At 37.0% G+C, this 20,497-nt stretch overlaps 1 protein-coding gene across 5 annotated transcripts in view; it reads left to right on the plus strand.

The window, feature by feature from the left end:
- The first annotated feature begins 178 nt into the window (after positions 1-178).
- The window catches only part of LOC150101402 (uncharacterized), a 150,751-nt gene continuing 130,432 nt past the window's right edge, over positions 179-20,497 (plus strand). For all 5 annotated transcript variants that reach the window (XR_016549090.1, XR_016549091.1, XM_090401044.1 and 2 more), the window contains exon 1: positions 179-289. Coding sequence is in view for 3 of the 5 variants with exons in the window: in XM_090401044.1 (XP_090257170.1) it covers positions 223-289 (67 nt within the window). In the remaining 2 variants the exon portion in view is untranslated. The remainder of the gene's footprint in view (positions 290-20,497) is intronic.

The following is a 20,497-nucleotide window of genomic DNA, read 5'->3' on the forward strand; positions in this document are numbered from 1 at the left end:
ATTTAAAAAGCTATGTGCTTGACAGAAAAATAACCTCAGAAAAGATTCTTATTTTTATTATTTCCAAAATGCGGTAATATCCTCCTATCGTACATCTAAATCCGAATCAGGTGGGTGCAGTGAAGTTAGAACACGCACATATACATGCTCGCGTAATATATTTGAATCGTATTTGGGAACAGAACATAAATATTATTTTCGTTTTTATTCCAGTAAGAAGAAATGCTCGACGTCTATATCAACTTGCATCTGAAAGCCTTCCAACGAAAGCGACTATATTCAGCATTATGTAAGTAATTCCGTGTGGCATTCTTATTTAGCTGAAGTAAGTTATCTTATACTCTGAGAATTGTTTTGTTAAAATATCTTAAAAAGAATAATGAATGGATAGAATCTTTCAACTGTCTTTCTCTAAGAAAAGCCGACTTTCGGCTTTGCTGACTTTGCGGTCAATAAGGGATTCGAGATAAAATGTCGTACTGTTTAACTATTCAGTAGAGTATTTCATTGTCTTTAGTATAGCAGTGTTTGCCTTGTATGAGTAACGAGCTTGTGACACAAGAGATTGTTAATCTCAGCGATGAAGAGTTCGACTTTTCAGAAGTCCCAGTTGATCTCAGTTCCATTCATCTCCGATGTCTGAACGATAATACAAAGTGGATCTTTGTTCTGGAACACGAAAAGAAAAAAGAAAATATGAGCAGATATCTATTATTTCGTGAAGCTATCGATTTTCGTTTCTTCAATATTGATGATATACTAGCTTGAGAGCATAACCTCTACAACACCGAAAATAGTAATTTATAAAGTACATTTTGTGAAAACATCTTGCATCGAGAGTTTCAAATTCAAATTACAACAGCCATTTACTTAACTCAAACATTTATTGATTATCGTTGACATATGATCCGGTTGCTGCATTGTTACCACTTCATAACAATTCAGGTAATTTAGCGTTACAACATTCATTTAATATGAACACAACTTCTAAATAAATGTCAAATACCAAATTCACGTACGTCTGAATAATTAATCCATCACAAATGATTTTTTGCGTGATATTATATTTGAGGATTTCAATCATTAATATAAAGTAACTATGACTTTTTAAAACGAAGTGAAAAAGAAACGAAATGTCCTTTTTTGGAAATGAATTGCGATTCCAATGCCGTTTAGATTGGAAGTAATCTTTGTATGTTTTTGTTAGTTTTTTAACATGATGAAATGAAAGTGAGTTATTTTTTTCCTCCCTTGAATTTAATATCCTCCTTATTTTTTTAATTAATTAGATATCACTCTTTGATTTTGACGAATACAAGTAAGCGTATTGATGATATTCAACTTAGAACCGGAGTTATATTAGGTTGAATTTTGTCTGCTAATAATTCTTGCAGTAAGAATATGCGGCGACCCCTTCAGTACTCGGCTAAGAGTCGCTGCCTCGACTTTTCGATAAGTCTTTTCTCAGAATTACAAAGCGAAAAAATAATTTATGCTTAATGCTTCTGTTCACAACACATTAAAAAGAAATTCCATTGTATTTTCTCTCTGCCAGAAACCATATTGCAAACTTTATGCGATCGACTTTACAGTATCTTCCAATTTTTGTAATATCACCACGGATGGCTTCCTAAACATATGCTAATACTTTCCAGTCGGTATCCCAAGGAATGTTTGTCTTGTTGGACAACTCTTTATGTTCAGTAATGCTGAGCTGGTCTGATGTCGCTTCCTTGTCAGTAGAGTGCTCGCATTTCGTTACAGGTATCGATTAGCGTCTAGCTTTGGTGTTAGCTGAAAAGAAAACGGGGTTGGGGGAGGAGACGAAAAAAGAAGAGAGGCTTTTCTAACTCAAGGAAAAGATTGCATAATACTTCACCTGTGCACATCACCGTTCACGCAAACTCACTCGAGTGTTCACCTAACTGATACCCTATGGTTTCATTTGATGCGTTAGTCGAAGGCACGTTTGCCGAATAAGCAGCATCGGAACATTGATGATACACACCTTAAAAGCTCCCTGTGATTGCCGTACTGCATATTATTTATTATTTAGAATAATATTCCCAGCATTTCTCTGAATAGCCACACAATAAATAAGCGTGGACGAAAAGTGAAATATTAATTACAAAATATTTAATTTTAAATTTCATAAAATTAAATATAAAACAACAAACGTTCAAGTAATATTGATATTCTATCTTAATATTAAATTTTAATATACAGGTATCCCTCGATTAAATCGGTTAATTAATCCCTCGATGTTACCGCGTATATCAAAATCGTGTTAATCAAATCTAATAATCAATGATAAAAATTACAATTCGTCCATGATCGATTGCTGTATTGATAATTCGTTTTATGTGGTGCTCTTTTAGGAAAGATAAAAAATGAATGCAAAGTAAATGTTTAATAAATGCTTGTACCTACATTATTTACTACAATTTGTTTATCAAAAGAAGTTATCAAGAGTCGTTTGAACAGTTTTAATTATTTTTCTTATCGGCATAAATTCTACGATGATAAGCAAAATGACTCTCCACACCTCGGCAAAGCAAACAAGCAATGAAACATAAAAAAAAACTCTGCAAATATAATACATGATAGTACAAATTAAGTGGATATTGAATTCAACATTATTTCAGAGCCGAATATAGAAACTACAAGAGTTTCGTGCCGAATATATAGAAACTAAACGTTTCGGTGGATGCAAGCATAAGAAACCTTATGGGCAACTCGTAGTAAAGGTGGAGTAAGATCCAGATCACTTTCCTTAGTATATTCCATAATGTAAAGCACATCTCCTAGAGGACATGTATAATAAATAAGCTTTGGCTCTCTATTTCAGTAATACATGATGGTTTATTTATTTTCAGTTATAATCTAGAAATTATTGAACAAAGAATAAAAAAAAAAAACTAAACCATACTATACTGACATCGGAGGTCGCGGTATTTCTCAGATACAATTTACCGTCAAATATCACAAACCTTTACATACCATGACAAAAAAACAGTGAGGAATATCACTCGTAACATAAGAATGCACAGCTACTCATGACCTCCAAGCTATATACTGAATTGTATAAGAATATTTATATTAAACATTTTGCATGTATCTGTCAGATCAGCTGCGAACTCCCCGGGGTTAAAGGCGCGTTAATCAAAACTCTTGCCGCGTATATCAAGGGATCGCCGCAATTAATTTCGCCGTGTTATTCAAATCCCGTGTTAAGCAAAACCGCGTTAAGCGAGGGATACCTGTACTCAGTTTTAATATATTATTTTTATGATTTAAGTCTTTCAGCTCTATACTTTAGCATTATTTGCAAATCGTTTTGAGAGAGAATTTCACAGCTTTTCAAATATTTCATAGAAACCCAACTAGCAAGAATAATCGTGTTTTTACTGTACAAGCGGTAACTGTAATGAATTATAGACACGTTGACTATAATTATTACAGTTTAAAAATAAACGCTGAAATCGTTGATATTAATTCATTGCTTCTTTCTTAAGTTCTTGTTCTTCATATTCGATATATTTCAGGCGTTATGAAAAAGATTATCTGCCTATTAATTTTGTCCTTTGCAGAATTTACTGAGGTTGCTGCTTGACAGAACCTCATTATTTATTAATTAGAACTAAAGTTAATTAGTCTTCGGAAAACAATCTCCTCTGATTAATTAAGATACTGACTTGGTTGAATCATTCATTTACATGACCACGAAAGAGATGAAGTCACCAAGCACTGATTTTACCACAGAAAACACGAATTTTCGCCGCCTTTCAAAATCATCTTCATTTGCCAATTTCCTAATCTAAAGTGGAAATTGCTAAATGTAAACATCTTTAATTAGCAAAGCAAGTTCACTAATCAATGTTTTCAGGTCTTCTGTAAATACACAAAAGAGCAAAATGGTCAAAAGGAATCTTGCGTTAAAGGGGTTTAGGTTTAACTGCTAAAGCAGAAGAAAAAAAACATTCTTTAAAGTACTCTGATTACTCCAAATTCCATTCACATCCTGCCTTGGTGTTGCCAAACTGAAATTATTAGTTCAGTTACATGACACTGTTTAATCACATTTCCGATAGCGGAAGAGTATCATTATCGGTGAAAAACCATCTAGAGTCTTGTTGTGTATATTAGGATTATCGTACGCTGAGAAATAAGAATATCATTTCACAAAAGAGTTTCGTTTGGGTGAAAATATCTAATCGATTCCCATCTAGGAAACCTTTCTAAGGGCTTTTCGACTGAATGTAAGTTGGCAGGTCTTAACGGACATCGCAGGCTTCACCTTCCAGTGAACTTTTTTCTATCGAGTAAAACAGGCAAAATGGAATTGTTAATATCAGTGTATATTTTGGGCAAGTTTTGGAAATAACTTTGTTTTTCAATTCTCTCTCTCCTCTGATCAGAGAACGCATACAGTCATATTGAAGGACAGTGTTTCAGTGATAGAACTAGTGTGCACATGTCGCTGCTTCTTGCAAAAAATCTTACGTATTATATATGCGGTTATATAATATTATATATATGACACCCATAACCGCATATATAATATTATATATGCGAGAATATGAGAGAAAAAGCGTGCATAAAGCCAGATATAACTGAATGCCTTAGAAATATATATATATATATTGGAAGATTTTTTCTTTTTTTCCACTTGGTTAGACTATAATAAATTTAGTTTAATCCTTTATCCAAGTGTAAACAAGCAAAGTTTGCTCCTGAAGTATCTTCAGGACTGAGGCAACTCGTGGTAATGGTGGACCAAGCTCTTATCACTCCTTGTCTTAGTGTTCCCCATAATGCAAAGCACATCTCCTTGCAGTATAATGCTATGTATTAAGGGTAGGGCTACTACCCAGACCGGTTTCGACCTTTATTGAGGTCTCGTCAGTGGGAGCCAGACCCAGAGGTGGTGATCCAAGGTGGAAGCAATGGAGAAGTCATATTTACCTATAAAGAGGGGGGGGGGAAAGGCAATTACAGAAGTTACGACCATGCCAGTTGAGCAGGAGGCAAACTTATTGCATTTCGTCCTTATGAAGTCTGAATTGATGGCAGACAGCATAGTTGTCTGAATTAGGAGAGCTGAATGTAGCAAATGAAAGCCGTGAAGCATACCAATTAGGGTTCAATTACGAATAGCATATCGAGTTTTGAAGCATGTAAGTGATGGCGGTGATGATGTACATCGTTAATATTTCTATTGCTGCCCCGGATGTTGGAAAAATGCGGAAGTGTTTTTTATTGAATCAAATTTGGCGGTTGGTTTTGCTTTTGGGGCTATGTTTTTTTTATTTTTTTCCATCTCTTTTGTTTTTTTATATAGTTTATGCTGATTGTTGCATTTTGCATGAGTTTTTTTTTTATCCACAGTGACTAACTAGTTTATGTTTGATTATTTCATAGTTGAGGTAGTGCGTGAAATAAGCAGAAGATGAAGAGAACAGCACGACTTTATTTCCCTCCCCTAAAAACTTTTAATTTCTTTGTTGTGTTTTTTATCAGATTCACATATTTTAGAAATTACTTCACTTTCTGTGTTAAAAGCACACAATATCACTCTCCGAGATTTTTGCATTTAACCTGTATAATTTATTCCAGTATAAAATAAAGTCACAGGTAACTATGTACGTCCCTCTCCTGGAAACTTCAGGTAGATATCGAAATGTGTTAATAGCTATGGTATGCTGACGATAATAAACAGGCCAGCTCATGAAACAGAGCAACTTGACATTGAATTGCTAATAGTTTTGAAAGAAACTAGTTCAAAGCATGATATGAGAACTGAGACTGCCTAAACTGCCGAACTGTTACACGTCCAACGTATAGACAGTCTCATCTGTTATTGCAAATATTTTAAGACATCCTTACAAGTATCAGAATTCGCTAAAAATCGCACATTCTTAAAGACTCTTCTCTGAGAGAATAGCACAAATTCTCCGAAATAACGGACATGGGAATGAAAAAAGAGATGCGGTAAACGCATGCGTTGTGTCTGCATTTTCACAGCTTGAATTGAAGATACATTAATATAAACTAGTTAGATTAACGGAAAATCCTTTAAAACATACCTGTATTTATTCATTTGCATTCTAGTCGATTAGTAAATCATAATGATAGTTCTCATTTATAATTTGTGCACTTTTTCAATTTATGAAATTGTTAAAGTGAAGTACGGCATGGCGCAAAAAAAAAGTTGTGAATTTTGACCCCCCCCCCCTTCGGTAAACGCATTATGCGATATGCCGTTCAACTGCATGCACATTAATAGAGGAACACGTGTAGAGTCTACGCCATTAAATTTAGCTGTAGCAATGGTGTTGACGTTGGAAGAAAAAACGTTTGCTGGTGAGCATTATTTTCGTTCATACGGAGTTGAACGAAAATAATGTTGATAGAACAAGTGGTCCAAGCTTACGACTGTTTGTAAGCAGTTCGATCATCGTTTCTGTAAACGTTCTCCAAGCAATAGTGTCATCATTGTCTTAATCGAGAGGTTCCGACGTACCGAGAATGTTCTGCCGCTGTAGTGTCTGAAGCGGACGCTACAGAGAATCCTTAAGGAGCTGGGTGCCTTTTCGTACGTCACTCAGGTTAGTCAGTGTTTAACAGCACCGGATTATGCTGTACAGCGGGAATACTGTGCGCGTGTGCTGGCTTCCAGAATGTCTTGTCTTGGACGATCAAACGTATTTCCATCTAAGCGGTCATGTAAAAGATGAACCTACAGGTTTCTTGGTTTCTCAAGACCTGAATTTGTCCAAGAGAAACTTCTTCGCAGCGAGACGGTCACCGCGTGGTGTGCTGTTTCCGGCAATGGCATAATTGGGCCCTACTTCATTGAAGAGGGTGGTGTTACCGTGACCTTAAATAGCGAGGCTACATCGAGAATGTGTTGGTTCCGTTCGCCCAGGATCTTCGTAGGATGGTCCGCGCGGTTAGCCTAGTGGCTATGCGCTTCGCAACCATATGCCTGGGGAAGGAGTGTCCTAGGTTCGATTCCCGTCAACGACGTGAGGAGCTTAAGGATCTTCCTCAGCCATAGCCAAGTTAACCGGTCTTGGGCGTGGACAGCAGGGTTTTTTTCACCAGCTTATCTGGGGTTTTTCACCCCTCAAGTAGGCAAACCGGTCCAGTGGACACACACGGATTACAGTCAAGAATACTGACCCAGCCATAGGTCTGATTCGTCAGCTATGCTGGTTCCGGAGCCCGGATAAAATTTGGGGGGACTGAGATGGTGCCGTACCTCCTCGTAAAGTGGACTCACGGCCGTGTATCATCATACGATTATTATTATTATTATTCGTAGGATGTGTCGTGCAAAAAAACATTCCATTTCGCGTACAGGTATTCCAACAGGATGAACCAACTTGTCACACATCACGTGGTTCTAGAACCTATTTATTAGAACACTTACCCGGGTGGTTCATTTCGAGGTTCACAGAATTCCCGTATCCTTCACGTTCTCCTGATCTCACTTGATACCTTCGTTTGGGGATATGTTCAAGGAATGGTCCATGACCCGCCTTCAAACCTTGATGAACCAAGGGATAAAATTACACCATATGCTCAGCAGATGTCCCAACCTTTGTTTTCCAAGATGACAGAGAACCTTCTCATGCGCTACGAAACCCGTCTTTAAAGACAAGGTGCCCATTTCGAGCACGTAATTTGCCGTCGTTAATGCTTTATTCGACCAAGATTCCACCGATAGTTGTGGATGTGCATATGTAAACATTTCTTGGTTAATAAACCCTTTTACTCAATAACATATATCGTTATAATTATTCAGTACTTTTTTTTTGCGCCACATACATTTATACATTAATCGTCAAAAAAAAAAAAAAAAAGGCGAAATGGAAATATCGTGGATTTTTCTGGAAGCAAATTCTCGTGACGATTAATTATTTTATAGGAATATGAAGAAAATACCTTGGGAATTCAACTATTATGAATTGGAAATCTGTGCCGCAAAGGCAGCCCTTTGTACTCAATATTTCTTCTATTTAAGGTGCTTAGCAATTCGTATTACAACAGTTCTGACTACGCTGTAATATAAAATTGTTCATTAAATTCTCGCTTTCGAATATAATTTATGTCTAAACGAAGTCGTATGTTATTAAATATCAAAGTGGACAGAATGACTTTATCGAGGTCTCGTCACTTTACTTCCAGAAATGTGTAAATTGTTTCTTATTTCCCTAGAGAAATTAATCTTAAGCATTAATATATTGAAATATGTGCTTTCGATGCTGAACATTTCTACTAAATCGGCTGTCGATATTTGTATTACAAAATGATTTGCATATAGCGGTTTATTTTCAACGTTTATGGGTGACTTTCCGCTTTGATTTAATACCAGACTGAAAGCAACTGATTTAGATGCATAGCTCATTAAGATTGTTAGTAAACACAGTTCTCATAATTAATTTGACGATGATGTAGCGGTCTATGAATAGTTTGAATACGTCGGTATTGAAGCGGGCATCTTTAGGGTGTTGTCAGTAGCAACGACATGCATAGAAATGGGCCCATTCTCTTATATTATTATTAACTGTGAGTGATTTGTTTGTTTGTCTATTTACCTGACTTTCCGAGGTGTGGAGTGTACTACGGGAAGCATATAAAAACTAACAAACGCATATTCAGTCGAAAGCTATTATAAAAGGAAGGAATAAATATAAAGGATTTTTAACTAAAGGTGAATTTGCGTCTCAAACAGAAGGAAACAAGTTCCCCCCCCCCCACCCCCCCCCCCCCCCACCCCCCCCCCCCCCCACCCCCCCCCCCCCCCACCCCCCCCCCCCCCCACCCCCCCCCCCCCCCACCCCCCCCCCCCCCCACCCCCCCCCCCCCCCACCCCCCCCCCCCCCCACCCCCCCCCCCCCCCACCCCCCCCCCCCCCCACCCCCCCCCCCCCCCACCCCCCCCCCCCCCCACCCCCCCCCCCCCCCACCCCCCCCCCCCCCCACCCCCCCCCCCCCCCACCCCCCCCCCCCCCCACCCCCCCCCCCCCCCACCCCCCCCCCCCCCCACCCCCCCCCCCCCCCACCCCCCCCCCCCCCCACCCCCCCCCCCCCCCACCCCCCCCCCCCCCCACCCCCCCCCCCCCCCACCCCCCCCCCCCCCCACCCCCCCCCCCCCCCACCCCCCCCCCCCCCCACCCCCCCCCCCCCCCACCCCCCCCCCCCCCCACCCCCCCCCCCCCCCACCCCCCCCCCCCCCCACCCCCCCCAAAAGTAATTCTTTACTTCACATTTCTTAAAGAAAAATATTCGGCATACGAGCTTTTTTTTTTGAGAGCAAAATTAGAAGTTGACCGCGAGCTACTGAGCAATCCTTTGGGTGTAATTATATGCAATATTAATTCTTTGTTGAAGGAATAGCTATACGATTAAACGTGGGCTTTGTTCCAAGAAAGGGTAGTCATGAACTAACGAATTACCTCAAGCCCGGCGAACAAAGGCGTACAAACACAGTGGAGAGCTGCGTTTTTTATAATGCAATGCATTAAAATTGACTCGACTTATTTCTTTCCTCAATATTGTATAGTTTTTGACTACCCAGCTCTAAGAAAGTGCGCAGACTGATTACGACATGTTAATACTGGTTTCCGTAAATTAAGAAACAAAGAGAAAATTCAAGATAACTTAAAAACATAATGCCTTACAGCCATATCCAAGAATTTTGCTGCAACGAAATGTCTTGTTCTCACTCCAGAGACATGAAATAGAAATAGAAAACCACTCCAAAACTTCCGCTTTTATTGCGTGACTTATTTGCATATACCTCTGACAGTACTACTCATTTGTATACAAGAATTATACTCGACGTCACTTTTTACGTAATGTACCTGTTCCATGTGATTTTTTTCATCTTTCCTTCCCCCAGAATTATCGCGATTTTTTCTTTTCGTTCCTAATTCCATTGTAGTACGTTCTCCGTAGCTCCGTCCGTACAGACGAAGCCCTTTGGTCGGAAAGACCTGGGTTCGATTACTGTCCATGACGTGAGGAAAAATGAAATTAGGTATTCTTATTAATTTGATTTTTTAATTATTAAAATTATATTTTTAATAATAAAAATTTGACCAACAGAAATGTATCATCATAAATCTGGAAATCAAAAACGAAAGGAGAAAAGGGATTGTGAGAAGGCAAAAGAAGATTTAAAAAACAAGCATTTACTACTGAAATGTTTGAAGACGGAAAAACACCAAGATATTGAAAGTTCAAGTAAACAATGTGCTAATAGTTTAACTGCTGACAAAAGTAATAAAGAATCTTCACCTGGACCTGCAGCAGCTAACTCTGAAGTGAATTGAAACAGACACTAGGGACAATTTAAACCTTCAAGATAAAGAAAAAAAAAGTTGTTTGAATCTGGAATTGAAGCAATAATCAGCACTACAACCGATGCAGTTGGTAACAATGATTTAATATATGAAGAATGTACGTCAACTGGAGGTGAAGCTGAAAGCGACTACCAACTTAGAAGCTATCGAAGTTATTAATTACGAAGATCCAGGTACTTGGCTAGATTTCTTTAGTGATGTAAATCGGCAATTAATAGTTGTTAAAGGACTAAAATCCGAATCTGAGTTAAATGATATGGTCACGTTAATGCCAAAAGATTGTAAAGGTAGAAAGTTTTCTTCATATTTACTTTATTCTCAGTTATCAAATGGCCGTGATCAGTTAGTTCGAGACTGGTTACTCTGGAGTTCAAGCAAACAAGCCTTATATTGTATTACCCGCCTATTATTTAGCAATGATACAAAAAGTAAACTTGTCAGCGATTTAAGTAAATCGGAAGGGTTTTATCCTCTAAAACAAAAGGGGCATATGTTATACACACGTTTGCCTGATCATGAAAAATCGCGATCTCATAAAGAGTGCTACTTATCCTGGAGGCAATTAGAACGATCTCTAACTGGTAGCGGAGTAAACAACAAAATGGAAAATTTAGTTATTAACGAAACAAAAAAAAAATATGAATTGCTTAAAAGGTTGCTTCATGTAATTTTATTTTTAGCATCCAGAAATTTATCATTTCGTGGTGCTAATCAACAAATTGGTAATCTACATAATGGGAACATTCTGGGGATATTAGAAGTAGTTGCGCATTACGATCCCATACTAAAAGAACATTTACAAAAGGTAAAAGAATCGCAAAACATCGGCCAACGACTTCAGGCCCATTATTTATCGTGCCAAACTCAAAATGAATTCATTGACATTTGCAGTAATTTTGTATTAAACAAAATTTTAAGCGAAAGAAAGAAGTCCATTTATTATTCAATAATTTGTGACTCAACTCCAGATTCGTCACATATCGAACAAAATGTTTTAATACTACGATATTTTTTCAGAGATTCTTTAACTCAAAATTGGATTCTTGAAAGATTTATAGAATTTCTTGATTTTTATCATAAAACTGGAGAATAAATAACAAAATAAAATTATTAGAACGCTTCAATCAACTACAAATTGACATACAGGACTGATGAGGTCAGGGATATGACAATGCTGCAAATATGAGTGGAAAAATAAAAGGTGTTCGGTCTTTAATTGAAAAAGAAAATGAAACTTCTCTTTATTCCCTATGTGCAGCACATTCACTGAATGTAATGGGCGTGAATGCAGCTAAATGTTGCTCGGAAAGTACAATATATATTTTGGAAACTTGTAGCGTTTATTTGCATTTTTTAGCTCAAGCCCAGTAAGATGGCAAATTTTATTAGAAAAAACTGGCTGTTCTCTTCATGGTCTATCTCAAACTCGCTGGAGTTGTAGAATCGATGCAGTTAGACCGGTTGCTCAGAAGCTTCCAAGTGTTTTAAAAGCTTTAGAGGATGTAATTTTGACTGGGAAATTATCAAATGAAGGTCATTCTGAAGCTGTTACTCTAAAACGATATTTTTCAAGTTTCAAAGCAATACTTTTTGCAACAATTTGGTTTAAAATGTTAGCTTCCATTGACGAACGAAATAAAATATTGCAATCTAGTACCATATCGATTGATACTGCAACAGCAAATGTTGAGTCTCTTCTGAAAGAACTTGAACATTTTAGAAATAAGTGGCAAGATGTTCTCTCTGAAGCTACACTTGTTGCAATTGAATTGTTTTTCGACAATTCAATTACCCAAATTATACCCAAGTTATACCCAAATGTCGAAAAGATCGAAAGCGAAGAGAATAAAGCTAGCAGATGAAGAAAGTGCAAATGGGGATGATACACAAGGACATTTTAAAAGAACTATATTTTATTATACTGGATACAATTATTTCCCAACTTCACATGCGTTTCACATCTTTAAAAACCATTCAGAATTTATTTTCACCAATATTAAATTTTCAACCAATGAATCATCAAGAAATTTCTGACTCGTGCAATAATTTAATAAATAAATATTCGAAAGACTTAACATCATCTCTGAAAGACGAAATCTATCACATAAAAAAGATTTATAACGCCACGTTTAAAGATGTTATACCAGGAGTAGATTTATTAAATACCATTTATAAATTTCAACTTCACGGTGTTTTTCCCGAAACACTTCAATCAGAATTTTCTGCACAATACCAGTAACAGTTGCCGAAGGTGAAAGAGCGTTTTGTAACCTTTCAGCAATAAAGAGCTTCTGCAGATCATCAATGCTCCAGGAAAAAATAAACGGCTTAGCTTTGCTATCAATAGAACATGACCTGGCAATGAAAATTGATTATGACTAGATGATTAAAGATTTCGCTAACCATAAAGTGAGGAAGTGGATGAGGCAATGTAAATTTAAAAATTCTCTTTTTATTTAATGTTTGTATTTTGTATGGTGTGTAATGTATCGAATTTTGAATTTATTGTATACTTTTTTAATTAAATGTTTAATGTTATGTATGACTTTTTTTTATTAAACAAAAGTGATGCACTTTTTTAAGTGGGGCCCGGACCACAGACTTGTCACGGGCCCGAAGGTTTCTCTCGACGGCCCTGACCAGTGTACTATGAAAAGTAATGACCGGTTGCCTGTAAGTTGAATCGAAGAGAGAGCAATCAATTCTGTTTACAGAATGATAAAATGCGTCCATGGGATTTGTTTTATTTATTTGAAATATGATATTATTACCGTAGGTGGAATACAAGTTGGAAAATTTGTGAAAACCTTCTAGAAAGAGACCTCAAACATCCTTTTCATGCAACCTCTTGCCTATAAGATAGCTCTCTCTCTCTCTCTCTCTCGTGTGTGTGTGTTTGTGTTACACATATATATATATATATATCAGTTATATATATATATGTGTAACATACACACACACACATATATATATAACTGATAGTTATTTTTCCCTAGCTATTCAGTAAATTTGAAAGGATTCATTATGTAACGTATGAACATATTTCTTATAAATATGTTCATACATATTTCTTATAAATCTTACTATGCGACATATTATTAATTTTTATTGATTTCACATTGAAAACGTTCTCCGCGGGGAAACTAATTTTTAATGAAGATGAACTCAGAGTTTAAATTGAATATCTGAATTTCATAGAGTGGATCAACATTTTCTTAATACCTTTTCGTTTTGAATTCGGATAAATTGGTTGTTTTTTGGTTTTCCTTAAGTTGAGTCAATGATATTTTAGAAAACGGCTTGTAGCCATGTTCGTGTGCTTGATTTAAATTTATTCCGAATAATATTAAGGAAATTAAATTTACATATATATGCTCTTACTTCGAAATAAAAATTGGTTTTTCGACGGAAAAATGTTGAATAAAGAATTTTATAGGATCTGTTTATGAAAGTCACAGTTTCGCATCCAGCGTGTGTAAAAACCTTTCGTGAGTGTAAGCCACTGAACAAAAAATACAAAGAAATGGACTACAATGCATAACGGTTAATACGAACTAATGAAGCACGTCAAATCGTCACAGTCTCATGAACAGTGAAATCCAGGTTCATAACTAGTGCATGGCAGCTGATATGTAATAACATCAATCGCCATCTGTACAACGAAAACCGTTCTAAGAATTTCTCCTGGTGCACTGATTTACTCATTTTATTAGTTCTGTAAATTTGTATATTCACTGAAGTAAATGAATATCCAGTAATATACATCCCTTGGGAATATAAACCGAATAGGAACCAACTGCTTCAACCTTATGACTCATAGTGAAGTCGGTCTTCATGTTAGATTATAATCAAAATCTGTCAAATAAGTCAGCTCTGTTACTCTATCACCGACAAAGGGAGTCGTTTGAAACTGGCTTGCAGATAAAAGACACGGATATGTCCTTTGTAGCTTAAAGATCATAGGAAGAAGCTTTAAAACTGACAGAAAGTAATGTGACCTATGTAGCTTAAGCCCGTTTCCATGAATGGAATTTAGTAATTATTAGGAACACACACACACACACACACACACACACACACACACACACACACACACACACACACACACACACACACACACACACACACACACACACACACAAAGTCGGACAAGCATAATCTTCTTACGTTTCCCTGTAGTTTAGTTTATCGTGAGTACATGAAAATAGGTGACAACAAACGCACGATTTATTTAAATTAGGATAGTCACAATGTGGATTATTTATTCTGTATTTTCAATATTCCCTAAATTGTTCACAGCTACCTAAAATATTTCACGTTTACAAAGTCACTGAAATTGGCTGCCTGGTTGTTTGATTCGTTTCCTCAATGTGATGACAGAATCATCTGTCCTGCATTATGAATCTGTACAAACCATTTAATACTCTGAAATTATTTCCGCTTTGTACGAAGCTGTTTTGATGTTTCCCACTTTGTAAGTTATCGACTGTTTTAAAAGAAAGCAGAAGGGTGAAGAATCCGTCTCGGGAATGAATCAGTTGTCTTTTTTTTTCTCCCCAGCCCATACGAACTTACAGTTATATTGCTTAGAACTAAAGCCTCCTTGTTTGAAAGAAATAAGCAAAATATACTATATTACACTTTTTTTTTTCGAACATCCTACACGTCATCAACGGCGAACTTCTCAGTCAACCTGGAAAATGCTTCAGGGACATCTGTCAGCACTAGAATTGTCCGCAGAGAGTTGCATGCCTTAGGTTACTACAGCAGAGCTGCTGCAAACAAGTTGAATTAGAACCATCAGTTATAACCTAGTCTGTTACCTTCATTTAGCTTACTAGTTTGTATTCCCTGAAGATGCCGATAGAAAAAAATTGGCGAAACATGTAGGATAATAAAATAAAGCTACTTGACGAACATTAAAAAAAGTGTAATATTCTTATAAATAAGTCAAGAAAAAAAATTCAACACATCACAAAATATACTATGTTGAGAAAAGTATTTGGAAACCTTAGGTGCCAAGCAGATTGCGAATCCTACCACATGCAAATATTCTGGAGTGTCTGTGTAAGTCTGGTAATAAAATATGGGACATGCTGCACGTTCTGCACTATGCTCGATGTCAAGATGCCACGTTTAGCTGAACTGACAGGCTCCAACGGGGTATGGTAGTTAGGTGTCACATCAATATATATTTCTGTCACATTGCTACCCGTCTCAGTATATTGAAATCCACTATTGCTTGTCATTCATAGATGGAAAGTTGATGGTGTTGCCATAGCAGGAAAACGCCCTGTGCAGGTCACCGACACTTGCTGACTGAGATCGATGAACTCTGTGTAGGAATCTTCGAACATCCTACGCGTCATCAACGGCGAACCGCTCAGTCAACCTGGAAAATGCTTCAGGGACATCTGTCAGCACTAGAATTGTCTGCAGAGAGTTGCATGCCTTAGGTTACTACAGCAGAGCTGCTGCAAACAAGCCACGCATCCCCCCCCCCCTTCAAAGCCAAACGACTTTGGACTTGTGTCTTTCACTAAGTTCCTGAACCGTAGATGATTATAAAATAATTCTGTGGAGCGACAAATCACGTTTCCAAATGTTTCACTCTGATGGTCGTGTTAGGATCTAGAGATTACCGGGGAATCGGTTCTAGCAGGACTGCGTCATTCCAGCTCTAAAGTTTGGTGAGGACTCAGATATGGTATTGGGATGTTTCAGCTCGATGGGGCTTGGTCGATTGGTGGACGTGCCCAAAACCATGACGTTGATGGCTATCTGGACATCCTGGACAACTTCATGCTTCCGACACTGTAGAAGTACTTCAGCAGTGACCCTTGCGTGTTTCAGCACGACAGTACTCTATGCCATAATGCACTACATGTCCGAGACTGGTTTCCACATAACAACGTTAAAGTGTTGGACTGTCGGGTTCACAGTAGAGACCTCAACACCATCAAACATCTTGGGGGCGAATTAGAACGCCAAAAATTCGCTCCAGACCACAGTGGCCGTCATCAGCAATGGGGGGTGGGGAAGTTTTGTGCGAGGAATGGAAGAATATTCCTGTTGTGACGTATCATAAAGTGGGTGAAAGCACGTTCCTAACGATAGTTGCTGTCATTCAAGCCAAAGTTGGCCCCACTCGGTACCGGAAATGCAATTAAAACGCATTTGTTTGCCACAACTAGATGTTCAAATACGTTTGTCAACATAGTGTATATTTGAAATCAATATACACGATAGGAAAATGGGAATAATATTAGTCATAGTTCATTATTTTTTGTTCTATTATTGTGCACAATAACTGATCATCGGAATAATCTGTTTGGTTCGTAGTTAAAAGTATACATTACAGCAGTACTAAATGCGTGGTACTTTCTAAACAATGTTTGTTATCTTCCTATTGATTAACTCTCTTATTCAGCGAAAAAATCCATCTCATCAGAAGTGACATTTTCCTCACTCTGATTACAAAGAACAAGCACTTAATACAGAGCGGAGCCGTGTAATCTATTTCATACGAATTCTGCTACTAATTAACTGGAAGCGCTTTGAATAAAGCGCTTGCAGTTACAATTTGGTCCAGAAGTATATTTGATAGATTTCGATAAATTAGAAAGATGGAATATCCTTAATTAGTTTCAGAAGTTTCAAAAAAGGATATTAGCGTCACTCGCTACTTTTAATTCCTTTACGAGTCGGATACTGTGTTGCAATAATTTAATAGACAACGAAATCGATTATTGCGAAATTCAGTTGTATTTCCACTTTAAGATGGCGCACAGATGAATTTATATTAAATAAATCACACCAAATAACTGCGATTATTGTATCGCACTATTTTCGAACATCTCTCTCTCTCTCTCTCTCTCTCTCCGTTCGTTTGAACAGAACAAACATCAAGTGATAATATTTGAATTACGATTTTACTTGTATTGTTGAGTCGGTCTCCTTTGCTAGGTGGCGTTTATGATCCATATCCTTTACAGAAGCGCTACCTAGCTGACGAGACTGATTCGGACAATACAAGCAAAATTGTGCTTCATGTATTCACCAAGCAAGTAAACAGTTTTAAAATCACTGAATGTTTAAGTCAAATAGATGTGAAATACGAATACCAGAAATAGAATTTAAAGAGGATTGTTTCTAAAGATTCCTACATTAATCAAAGCCACTGTAATATTATTTAGTCATGTATCAGTTTAAATTTAATCGGATCATTGGTGATTGTTTAACATAGCGAAAGGAGTTGCGGTATTCTGAATAACTTTTATTTACACTTGATCATTGCTCTCTCTCTCTCTCTCTCTCTCTCTCTCTCTCTCTCTCTCTCTCTCTCTCTCGCACCAATTTGTGTAGAAAATAGTAGTAAGGCATTAATAAAATAACATTTATACCGCGTTTCTGATAAATAATTCCAACATTTCGAATGCAGATGTTTTCAAACCAATTTGTTGATTAAAACCTGTTTATCTTCTTTTCGAAAACTGTCTACTTGAATCAAAAATTCTTGACAGATTTTTCACGGAATTTATAGTGTTTCGTATTTGTAGTTGTTTCGATATTTCATGGTGACGACAGCCACTTACTTTCCAAAATGAAAACAGGAACCTTTAAAAGGATCCTGTCGCACGGGAATCTTTGATATGATGTAGCTTACGGCAATGTACACAAATAAGTCTAGAGGACCCTTATTTTTGTTCAAAATATGTTATATGGTTTCGAGAACTGTCAATGCTTGACAACAGTTGCATATAACAACAAAAGTAGGACTTTAAAAAAATGCCTAAATATAATAAGATAACTCATGAGCTGGCTGAGCTAGCTGCATTTTATATAATCTAGCAATATCTATAGAGTTCGCTGATATATAAAAATAAATAAATAATTTTTCTTACTATGTTTTTGTTTGTGACTTTTATTCTTCTTTGATGTACTTACATAGTAGATCAAAGACCACTAAATTCTACAAATAGAAATACAGCAGAAGAATTTTTATATCTTCAGGAATTGGGCTGCAGTCTATCGATGGAAGAAACTATTCTCTTCATTATAGAAATAGAAATAGAAATAATATCTATAATTAGATATTATTTGCATTCGTGGAAGTGTATAAGGAACCAACTTATACAAAATGCTACATCTAAGCTGCAAAAATTATTCTTGAATTCAGCGATTTGTAAATTCAAATTGATGAGAATCTGAATTTGCTGTGATAGAAATGGTAGTGAGCGAGAGAAAGAGAGAGAGAGAGAGATCCAACACTGCTTGGCACTGTATTAATTTTGTTGCAAGCAGTTCTGCAACAGGATTCAGAATTAAATAGATACAAGAAAAATCTATACAAAGATTAACGTAATAATACACAAATATTTTTAATATTGATAAGCACTGATTAGAAACGCTATATAATATCCACAACAGTGCCATATACCTTATGTTATAAATGCTATACTCATATAAATAACGCAAAGAAGCCGAATCGAATATCAAAACACGAAGTAATACCTAGCGGCTTCTTCCACCATCATTTATGAATATAGGAAATTACAAAACAAATATAAATGAAATAATTATAATAACAACATGCACGGTTGTATTATCATTGGAGAACTTCTCGAAAAGTGAGGCACTCGCGCATTATTTGATCTGAAAAAAACCGACACTGAATTCTTTGGATGACATTTTTTTACAGCCTGCAATAGCCTCTTACAAACCTGTATGATGGTTGCCTCAAGCTTAGTTTCTTACTGCTGGAATTTAATCATTCCGCGCTTGACATCCGTATCTTGAAGACCGTAATAACTGCACACTGGCTTCCCTGGGCGCTGTTTAGTTTGTACTAAGAAAGTACTAGTGTGGCTGCAAATACAGCAAAGGGCGCGCTGTGAAAAAGTTTTTTTTTTTTTTTGTCGACTTTGAAGATGCGTTTCCAAAAAAATTCAAATTTAAGCAAGTCCATTCTATAAATATTTGGCAGTGCTAACGCAGGGTGTTTTGGAACTACAATAAGTATGTTTATGTGACACGTATTTTGTTGTTAGTTGAGCAAAAAAATGCATACCCTGGAAACGGTATGCAAATTTAATTTATTAGTCGAATGAGTCATCTGGTTTTGAATTGCTTCATAAGAGAGAAAACTAAGTTATTCTTCGAGGACATCGACGGATATAAAATTCTGCTTTGAGTTGGTATAGAACTCATCTACAGAACTTCAAGTAAATTCTGTATTAAATGTTAGATTTACGGGAGTGCTACAATAGATGGCATTCAGCATAATAGTATGAGATAAGAAATATAATATGCTGATGATTTAATTACTTTGTCCGTATTGACATTAGTGAAAATACAATATTTATAAAACACTTTCGGGTCGGAATAAATTTTGCAACATAGTGTAGATTCTTTCGTCCATTCTTACGATGTTAGGAAAAATATACATCGCATGTTTTATACGAAGGTAAATCTAATTTCCTTGTCAATTTATTTGACATATTGCACAGCTATTAACGTTTCAGAATATGTCAGTGAAAAATGAATGCTTACGTTTTTCATTTTTTTCCTGTACGGGGTGACACTTTGTTAACCGTTGTTCTAGTGGATAGATTGCACCTATTTTATGTGAATTCATGCCAGAAGTGCTGGCATGAATATAACAATCCCAGAATGCCACACCACGTGACATGTACCATCAAACCCTAATCCCGTGGCTTCCTCTCTTTGAGAGGGTTGCAACTGATTACTAGGGAGATAATGACGCAAGGTGGTTTCACCTTGCTTTCCTTGCCGTAAGTATTTATGACTGTGACTGGGTGTGTGTTTACGGAACCGGTTTTTCTGTTTTGAGTATTGGAAAACCCGTATGAAAATTAACCAGTCTCATACGGTGGTGAAGGGTTTTTCTCCCGATTTACGGGAGAAAAATCCTCCACCACCGTATGAGACTGGTTAATTCACCTTTAATCGAAAGAGATCAGATAAAGTTTCCTCACGTCATGGACAGGAATTGAATCCAGGTCTTTCAGGCCAAATGGTTTCGTCTATACCAAATGGTCCCTATATATAGATATAAATGTTTGTCACATGGAGAGAAGAGGGAAGGAAAATGAAACTACTCAT

The sequence above is a fragment of the Typopeltis vanoorti genome, chromosome 11, assembly GCF_054136105.1.
Source record: "Typopeltis vanoorti isolate ZY-2024b chromosome 11, IOZ_Tvanoo_1.0, whole genome shotgun sequence".
Classification (NCBI taxonomy): domain Eukaryota; kingdom Metazoa; phylum Arthropoda; class Arachnida; order Uropygi; family Thelyphonidae; genus Typopeltis; species Typopeltis vanoorti.